Source organism: Triticum aestivum, chromosome 1A (assembly GCF_018294505.1).
Source record: "Triticum aestivum cultivar Chinese Spring chromosome 1A, IWGSC CS RefSeq v2.1, whole genome shotgun sequence".
NCBI lineage: Eukaryota > Viridiplantae > Streptophyta > Magnoliopsida > Poales > Poaceae > Triticum > Triticum aestivum.
In genome coordinates, this window is record NC_057794.1 from 577200852 (window position 1) to 577211277 (window position 10426).

Sequence of the window (10426 nt, forward strand, 5' to 3'; positions counted from 1 at the left end):
AACAGAACAACAATTTATTCTCTTACTTAAATGAATAACTGTATTACAATAAACATGATCAAATCATATTCATGCTCAACGCAAACACTAAATAACACTTATTTAGGTTCAACACTAATCTCGAAATTATAGGGAGTGTGCCATGATGATCATATCAATCTTGGAACCACTTCCAACACACATCGTCACTTCACCCTTAACTAGTCTCTGTTTATTCTGCAACTCACGTTTCGAGTTACTAATCTTAGCAACTGAACTAGTATCAAATACTGAGGGTTTGCTACAAACACTAGTAAAGTACACATCAATAACATGTATCTCAAATATACTTATGTTCATTTTGCCATCCTTCTTATCCGCCAATCACTTGGGGTAGTTCCGCTTCCAGTGACCAGTCCCTTTGCAGTAGAAGCACTTAGTCTCAGGCTTAGGACCAGACTTGGGCTTCTTCACTTTAGCAGCAACTTGCTTGATGTTCTTCTTGAAGTTCCCTTTCTTCCCTCTGCCCTTTTCTTGAAACTAGTGATCTTGTCAACCATCAACACTTGATGTTTTTCTTGATTTCTACCTTCGTTGATTTAAGCATCACGAAGAGCTTGGGAGTTGTTTCTATTATCTCTTGCATATTATAGTTCATCACGAAGTTCTACTAACTTGGTGATGGTGACTAGAGAATTCTGTCAATCACTATCTTATCTGGAAGATTAACTCCCACTTGATTCAAGCGATTGTAGTACCCAGACAATCTGAGCACATGCTCACTAGTTGAGCTATTCTCCTCCATCTTTTAGCTATAGAACTTGTTGGAGACTTCATATCTCTCAACTCGGGTATTTGCTTGAAATATTAACTTCAACTCCTGGAACATCTCATATGGTCCATGATGTTCAAAACGTCTTTGAAGTCCCGATTCTAAGCCGTTAAGCATGGTGCACTTAAACTATCAAGTAGTCATCATATTGAGCTAGCCAAACGTTCATAACGTCTGCATCTGCTCCTGCAATAGGTCTGTCACCTAGCGGTGCATCAAGGACATAATTCTTCTGTGCAGCAATGAGGATAAACCTCAGATCACGGATCCAATCCGCATTATTGCTACTAACATATTTCAACACAATTTTCTCTAGGAACATATCCTCATATGAAAGCAACAACGCGAGCTATTGATCTACAACATAGATATGCTAATACTACCAGGACTAAGTTCATGATAAATTAAAGTTCAATTAATCATATTACTTAAGAACTCCCACTTAAAAAGACATCCCTCTAATCCTCTAAGTGATCCAAATCAACTAAACCATAACCGATCATCACGTGAGATGGAGTAGTTTTCAATGGTGAACATCGTTATGTTGATCATATCTACTATATGATTCACGCTCGACCTTTCGGTCTCTGTGTTCCGAGGCCATATCTGCATATGCTAGGCTCGTCAAGTTTAACCTGAGTATTCTGCGTGTGCAAAACTGGCTTGCACCCGTTGTAGATGGACGTAGAGCTTATCACACCCAATCATCACGTGGTGTCTGGGCACGACGAACTTTGGCAACGGTGCATACTCAGGGAGAACATTTCTTGATAATTTAGTGAGAGATCATCTTATAATGCTACCGTCAATCAAAGCAAGATAAGATGCATAAAAGGATAAACATCACATGCAATCAATATAAGTGATATGATATGGCCATCATCATCTTGTGCTTGTGATCTCCATCTTCGAAGCACCGTCGTGATCACCATTGTCACCGGCGCGACACCTTGATCTCCATCGTAGCATCGTTGTCATCTCGCCATCTTATGCTTCCATGACTATCACTACCGCTTAGTAATAAAGTAAAGCATTACATCGCGATTGCATTGCATACAATAAAACGACAACCATAAGGCTCCTGCCAGTTGCCGATAACTCGGTTACAAAACATGATCATCTCATACAATAAAATTCAGCATCATGTCTTGACCATATCACATCACAACATGCCCTGCAAAAACAAGTTAGACGTCCTCTACTTTGTTGTTGCAAGTTTTACGTGGCTGCTACGGGCTTAAGCAAGAACCAATCTCACCTACGCATCAAAACCACAACGATAGTTTGTCAAATAGACTCCGTTTTAACCTTCGCAAGGACCGGGCGTAGCCATACTTGGTTCAACTAAAATTGGAGAGACAGTCGCCCGCAAGCCACCTATGTGCAAAGCACGTCGGGGGAACCGGTCTCGCGTAAGCGTACGCGTAATGTTGGTCCGGGTCGTCTCGTCCAACAATGCCGCCGAACCAAAGTATGACATGCTGGTAGGCAGTATGACTTATATCGCCCACAACTCACTTGTGTTCTACTCATGCATATAACATCAACATAAATAACCTAGGCTCGGATGCCACTGTTGGGTTTCGTAGTAATTTCAAAAAAAATCCTACGCACACGCAAGATCATGTGATGCATAGCAACGAGAGGGGAGAGTACTGTCTACATACCCACGCAGACCGACTGCGGAAGCGATGACACAACATAGAGGAAGTAGTCGTACGTCTTCACGATCCAACCGATCCAGCACCGAAACTACGGCACCTCCGAGTTCGAGCACACGTTCAGCTCGATGACGATCCCCGGACTCCGATCCAGCAAAGTGTCGGGGAAGAGTTTCGTCAGCACGACGGCGTGGTGACGATCTTGATGTACTACAGCAGCAGGGCTTCGCCTAAACTCCGCTACAGTATTATTGAGGACTATGGTGGCTGGGGGCACCACACACGGCTAAGGAATAGATCACGTGGATCAACTTGTGTTTCTTGATGTGTCCTTTGTGCTAGCACTGCCCCTCTATTTATATGTTGAGCCTTGGGGTCGAAACTTGGAGTAAAAGTCTCCACAAAGTCGGTTTCACCCGAAAGGCAAGAGTCCTTCTCGGACTCCAGGGCCAGACGCCAGGATTCCCGGTGTCTGGACCCAGACGCCAGGGACCCTGGTGTCTGGACCCAGACGCCAGGGACCCTGGCGTCTGGCCCCTGGACTCCGCAAAACTTCCTTTTGCGCTTTCCAAAAACCTTGTGGGCTTTCCCCTTTGGCCCAAATAACGTGTTCTCGTACCCAAACATTTCGGGAAACATCCGGAACCCCTTCCGGTGATTTCCGGAACCCTTCCGGTGACCAAACAATATTATCATATATATCAAACTTTATCTCCGGACCATTCCGGAGTTCCTCGTCATGTCCGTGATCTCATCTCGGACTCCGAACAACCTTCGGTACATCAAAATGCATAAAACTCATAACAACTGTCATCGTAACTTTAAGCGTGCGGACCCTACGGGTTCGAGAACAATGTAGACATGACCGAGACACGTCTCCGGTCAATAACCAATAGCGGGACCTGGATGCCCATATTGGCTCCTACATATTCTATGAAGATCTTTATCGGTCAGACCGCATAACAACATACGTTGTTCCCTTTGTCATCGGTATGTTACTTGCCCGAGATTCGATCGTCGGTATCCAATACCTAGTTCAATCTCGTTACCGACAAGTCTCTTTACTCGTTCTGTAATACATCATCTCACAACTAACATATTAGTTGTAATGCTTGCAAGGCTTATGTGATGTGCATTACCGAGAGGGCCCAGAGATACCTCTCCGACAATCGGAGTGACAAATCCTAATCTCGAAATACGCCAACCCAACATCTACCTTTGGAGACACCTGTAATGCTCCTTTATAATCACCCAGTTACGTTGTAACGTTTGGTAGCACCCAAAGTGTTCCTCCGGCAAACGGGAGTTGCATAATCTCATAGTCATAGGAACATGTATAAGTCATGAAGAAAGCAATAGCAACATACTAAACGATCGGGTGCTAAGCTAATGGAATGGGTCATGTCAATCAGATCATTCAACTAATGATGTGATCCCGTTAATCAAATAACAACTCTTTTGTCTATGGTTAGGAAACATAACCATCTTTGATTAACGAGCTAGTCAAGTAGAGGCATACTAGTGACACTCTGTTTGTCTATGTATTCACACATGTATTATGTTTCCGGTTAATACAATTCTAGCATGAATAATAAACATTTATCATGAAATAAGGAAATAAATAATAACTTTATTATTGCCTCTAGGGCATATTTCCTTCACGCATCACACACCAGGTGCGCCATTAGTAATATGTCATTAATGGCGCACCATGTATATGGTGCGCCACTGCTATATAGCAGTGGCGCATCATATACATGGTGCGCCATTAATGTTCATATTAGCTATAGCCCTTTTCCTAATAGTGGGGGCCAGACTGGCTTCTCATCCTGCTTGACCAATTGGGGTCTCCGGTACGCGAGCAAGTGTTATTTATGTTCCAGAGAGCTTGGCATCTGAGGAACGATTTGATTTTTGGAAAAGGGAAAGAATCGGTGAATGCGTCTGTTATCTTCGTGGATAATTATTGGAAGACTTTCTCCACTTCCAACGCTCGTGTGCAAGTGGACCAAAGCACCAAAGGGAAGGGGAATGGGGAGAATCTTAGTCCGCAAAAAGAAAATGATTGTGTTGTTTGGAAGCCTCCATAGCGGCAGTATATATTAAGACAAATGTTGATACTAGTTTTCTGGAGAGCTTGAGATCTGCTAGTGTTGGGGTTGTCGCTAGGAATCATCTGGAAGAAGTCCTGGTGTCTTCTTGGGATTTTATTCGAATGTGCTCCGAAGCGGATTCGTGCGTGCCTCGCCGGGCTATACATTGGTATTTCTCTTCACAAACCAATTATCTTGGAAACTGGCTGCTCCTTTGCTGCATCTTTCCTAGCGAAAGAAACTGTTGACATGTCTCCTTATGTGGATCTAAAAATGAAAGCGATCAGCGCCTCTAAGTTTATTGTTGATCTCAAAATTGTTAAGATCGATAGGCAGGCTAATAAGGCAGCGCATGAGATAGCAAAATTTAGTTTTGATACCATGTTTGATGGTATTGTGTGTAATTCTGTTCAGCCCTGTGTGGCTAATTATGTAATGAACGATCGTAAGTCTATTGTTATTTGATCAATATATGGGTGGAGTTTTTTTTTTTTAAAAAGCTTATGCTGCAGTCGTGAGTCAGTCAGTCGTGAGAGTGTCTTGAGATTCAGATGGATATCGGTCTAGGTAATAAAGTGTCAATCTCAAAGTCTGTGAGAGAGATAGTGTCGCTATTCCTTCCTGGTTTTATCCATCGAATAGTTAATTTGTTTCATCCGTTTGCAAGTAGATCATGGTTGCTTGCTACTAGTTCATGTTGAAGATATACATGTGAAGATGTCATGGCACCTTTCCTTGTTGGGGTCGCGGATTCTCTTCTCCGCAGCATGCATGCAAATGCAACATGCAGCCGGGCCGACCCCATAATAAGGTCCAGTACGCTGGCATCCGCATGCAACGCCATCCATCCGTCCATCCATCGACATGCCCTAGTGATTATTTTAATTGTAAATTTAATATTCTAAATTTGGAAATCGACCGTTGCGATAGTGATTATTTTCAATTATCTATTAAAAACAATTAATTCCAAAATTAATAGTGCGGTAGAGTTTAATTTAGTAATTTAATAAAATATTTTCATATCGAGCATCACGATACGCAGTTTACTAGATTATATTAAATTTAGATGTAATTTAGGAATCAATCTTTTGTGATCAATTAATTTTATCCATTTATTAAAATAATTCTAAAATCGACAATAATTATTTTCTTGCTGGAATTGAAATCGCAGGGATTAATTTCATGAATTAATTGATATCAATCCTGAAGACCGAAAACGTATGCACTTACGTCACTCGTGCCATGCCGGGCTCGGGCTCGGGCCCTAGTTTTCGACCCGAGGCCCAGGCCAGAAGTGTGGGGAAAAAACTTGCACATCCGTGTGTGTGTGTGTTTAGAAATTTGAAGAATACACATATGTATTCTAAAAACAAATAAACTAATATGTTTTCAATTCCTTCTTTTTTCTGAAACGGAATCGTTTTCTCAGTCCCAATCATGCCATGATCATATTGGGCTTGGTGTAAGCGCAACCCAAACCCCAGCCTGACCCGGCCCGGCCTGGCCTGACCCAGATGCATGCCCCTGGTCTATTGTGAACCATCCAATTTGCTTCCCCTACCCCCGCCCGCACATCCACGGTTTCCCGGACGCCATCAAAATGCTTCGCTACGGCGCTATCCCCACCTCCACGTGTGCACCCAATCGGCGCTCTACACACCTACAAATACGCCCGAAGCATGGATATGGACGCTCACACACAGCCAGCACTCGCAGCCTAGCCTAGCACTCACAATCTTCACGCAGCTCGCCCGAGAGGAACACATGGGCCACTTCGCCTTCAACTGGCAGGGCATGGAACCCGCCCCCGCCGCCTCCCTGTCCGGCGCCGGTGCTACGCTGCCTCTCCACTCCGTCCAGGGCGCCGCCGCCGCGACGAACAGCGCCGACGCCTCGTACTGCCTCGACCCGGCCACGTACGCGCCCGCGGTCCTGCCCACGATCCCGCCGGCCGTTGCGGAGGTGGGAGCCAAGAGGCGCCAGGATGCGGAGAACATCGCGCTCTACCTCATCCACATCCTCCACAAGTGCGCTGAAGCCATCGAGGCGGGCGACTATGCGGTCGCGGCCGGCAAGCTCTCCGAGGCGCGCACGATCCTCGCGACGTCTGTCTCGACCACCACTGGGATTGGCCGTGTCGCCAGCCACTTCGCTGCCGCGCTGGCCCATCGCCTCTTCCCGGCGTCGCCGCACTCCTCCTTCACGCAGGACGCCTCACCGGAGCGCGCCGGCGAGCTCTACCGTCAGTTCTACGATGCGGGGCCGTACCTCAAGTTCGCACACTACACGGCCAACCAGGCCATCCTCGAGGCGTTTGAGGGCTGCGATCGCGTGCACGTCGTGGATCTCGCCATCAAGCAGGGCGTGCAGTGGCCAGCCCTGATCCAGGCCCTCTCCGGCCGCCCCGGCGGCCCGCCGTCCGTCCGCATCACCGGCGTCGGCTCCGCGCCCGCCGTCGACGAAGCTGGCCTCCGCCTCGCCGAGCTCGCGCGTGCCATGAATGTGCCCTTCTCGTTTCAAAGGGTCACCGAGGATAGCCTGGACCAGCTCAAGCCGTGGATGTTCCAGGTCCTGCCCGGAGAGGCGGTGGCCGTGAACTCCATCTGCCAGCTCCACCGCCTCCTGGTGGACCCGGACGCCGCGTCCACGTCTCTCCCCACGCCCATCGACGTCGTGCTCGGCTGGATCGCGTCCATGCAGCCCAGGGTTTTCACGGTCGTGGAGCAGGAGGCGGACCACAACAAGCCGAGGTTGTCGACGCGGTTCGAGAACGCCATGTTCTACTATGGCTCCGTGCTCGACTCCATGGAGGCCATGTCCGTGAGCCGTGGCGACGTCATCGGCAACGGAGCCGGCGCCGACGCGTACGTGCAGAGGGAGATCTTCGACATCGTCTGCGGCGAGGGCAGCGCCCGCACCGAGCGCCACGAGCCGCTCGCATGCTGGTGCGATCGCCTCTGGCGGATGGGTCTCACCCACGTGCCGTTGGGTCCGAGCGCAGCCTATCAGGCGGCCAAGCTTGTCCGCATGTTCTCCAGCGCCGGGTTCCGCGTCCAGGAGATCGGCGGCTGCCTCTCGCTCATGTGGCACGAGCGGCCCCTGTTCACGGCGTCCGTGTGGAGCGCAATGCCCGCAAATGGCGCCGGCCCCGGTGCCGCCGAGGAGCGCGCCGACAAGCAGAAGCTGAAGAGGAGCATCGGCGAGAGTAGCAGCGGCCACCTGCCGGACGCCGGGGCGCAGTGAAAGAGCGCAACATGCATGCATGGTGGTTTGGATAATGGTTAAGGGGAGTCGGAGGCAGATCGTCTATCGAGTTCAGTTTGTCAGTTAGTCGGAGCTTATGCTGCAGCCATGAGTTAGTCAGTCGTCAAAGTGTCGTGAGATTCAGATGGATATGGGTCTAGGCCAATAAAGTGTCGATCTCAAAGTATGTGAGAGAGATAGTGTCGTTATTCCTTCCTGGTTTTATCTATCGAACAATTAATTTGTTTCATCAGTTGCAAGTAGAAGTAGATCATGGTTGCTTGCTACTAGTTCATGTTGAAGATACATGTGAGGATGCCATGACACCTTTCCTTGCTGGGATCGGCAAGGGTCCAGCCATGGCTGCAAACATCCATCCATATGTGTGTTACTATCTGGGCAGAAACCTGCATATGCATACGCTTTCATCCAGCTTAATTAGAGCAAGCATGGAGCGGACCCAGCCTTCCGCCCCGTCGTACGCAAGTCACCATACATGGCACCCAAGTTCGTACATGGTGGCCTCTGCACTTCAGCGGTAGGTACCGGCCGGCCCGTCAACGGGCACGGCATTTGACCAAGATGAACCCGGTGGCATGCAACACCTTAGTCCTATTTGCGCGTAGGCTGGCAGTGCCTGGCCTTTTTGCGGCTTCTCTTCTCCGCAGCATGCATGCAACATGCAGCCGAGCTGGCCCCATAATAAGGTACAATACGCTGCATCGCATGCAACGCCATCCAACCGTCCATCCCTTGACATGTGCTGGTGATTATTTTGATTGTAAATTTAACATTCTAAATTTGAAAAAAAAAACACAGTACAGACACAAAGCGTTCATATACACACGCATACACTCACCCCTATGAACGCAAACACGCACACCCTATCTCTATGAGCACCTCTGAAAGACTGAGCCGGCATATCAGGACTTGAATCCTGGTGGGTTGGGGATACCATAGTCCCTCTAACCATCCAACCACAGGTTGGTTCACTTCTAAATTTGGAATCGACTATTGTGATAGTGATTATTTTCAATCATCTATTAAAATCAATTTATTCTAAAATTAACAGTGCGGTTGAGTTTAGTTTAACAATTTAATAAAATATTTTCATATCAAGCGTTATGATACGGACTTTTACTAAATTATGACATTTGGACGTAATTTAGGAATCAATCTTTTGTGATCAATTATTCTTAGTAATTTATTAAAATAGTTCCAAAATCGACAATAACTATTTTCTTGCTGGAACCGACAGCTCCCGCAGGGATTAATTTCATGAATTAATTGATATCAATCCTGAAGACCTAAGGTGTATGCACTTACGTCACTCGTGCCATGCCGGGCTCGGGCTCCGGCCCTAGTTTTCGACACGAGGATCGGGCCAAAAGTGTGGAAAAAACTTGTATATCTGTCTGTATGTTTTTAGAAATTTCAAGAATACACATATGTATTCTAAAAACAAATAAACTAATATGTTTTTCAATTATTATTTTTCTAAAACAGAATGGCAGCACCTTTCCATTTTTACCCTTGTCTACGTTGCCACCTGTCGGTGACCCCTTGAGCATATAAAAGGAGGCCCATGCGCAACATAGAGGGGGGTTCGAACTCTCATGCTCGGTCTCATTAGCTGTTGGAGTGTACTGTAGCACTCCGCGCTCCCGAGCAAGAACTCAATACAAACCACAAAGCAGGAGTAGGGTTTTACGCATCCGTGCGGCCCGAACCTGGGTAAAACCGCTCGTGTGTTTCGCCTCGATCCGCTCTTCGTGCGACCTTCGCCCCCGCCGAACCGAAAGGGACCCTGCCCGCCGGTCCCATAGGTGCCCGTGGATCAGTGCCCCGGCATCTTTGGCGCGCCAGGTAGGGGGCGTCGAGGTTGTGTGAACCAGATCCGGTGTTCACACGAGCTAGATCTTCATCATCTTCATCGACATGCCGCCGAAGAAGAAGGCTTCGGAGGCGGCTGCTCCGACCGCGCCGAACCCACTATCGCCGGAGCAAACGGCTGATGGGGCGGGCGCCGGCGGAAGAACGGGCGTCGATGAGGGAGCTCACGGTGCTGCCAGGTCCAAGGACAAGGCTGCGCTGCCCATCGGCGGCGTAGCCGGCTCCCACAACGATCGGGCGCACTCCAAAACCTCGGCGTCCATACATGCACCGCGCCCATCTCAGGAGGCGCGGGACCGGCAGCGTCATGGTATTCACGGTACCATGCGTTTGCTGGACCAAGATCGAGCTGGTGGATCACGGAGTGCTCAGGACCAGCATGCACGCCAACATGCTGGCACGAGCGAGGCACGGTCGCCTGGACGGGATACTGCTCCTTCTAACATAGTTAGAAGTCCGAGCATATCCCACTCCTCGCACCGTTCGCCACCGCCACCCGCCACTGCAGCAGAAGCTTTGGCGCGAGCTCAACTGCTCCTGGACTACCCTCCAACGGCAGACAAGATCGACGACTGGAGGGCCACCATTCAGAGTCTCATCGGCTTCGCCAACGGCGACACTCAACGGCAGCCGAGCACGTCGCAGCCGCCGCAAGTCAGCCAGGCACGAGCCGGTGGCGACAAGACCGGTGGGGGTGCAACCACTGTGCACTCTTCGCCCCGAAG

General features: G+C 48.7%; 1 protein-coding gene across 1 annotated transcript; it reads left to right on the forward strand.

Annotated features, from left to right (window-relative positions):
- The first annotated feature begins 6277 nt into the window (after nucleotides 1–6277).
- Nucleotides 6278–8079, forward strand: LOC123182119 (DELLA protein SLR1-like). The gene has a single exon (XM_044594588.1). It carries the CDS (start codon nucleotides 6330–6332, stop codon nucleotides 7806–7808), a length of 1479 nt encoding a protein of 492 aa, XP_044450523.1. The 5' UTR covers nucleotides 6278–6329; the 3' UTR covers nucleotides 7809–8079.
- The last annotated feature ends 2347 nt before the right edge of the window (nucleotides 8080–10426 follow it).

Excerpts from the sequence above, each read along its gene's own strand:
- LOC123182119 (XM_044594588.1), top strand. The coding sequence starts at position 6,330 with ATGGGCCACTTCGCCTTCAACTGGCAGGGCATGGAACCCGCCCCCGCC.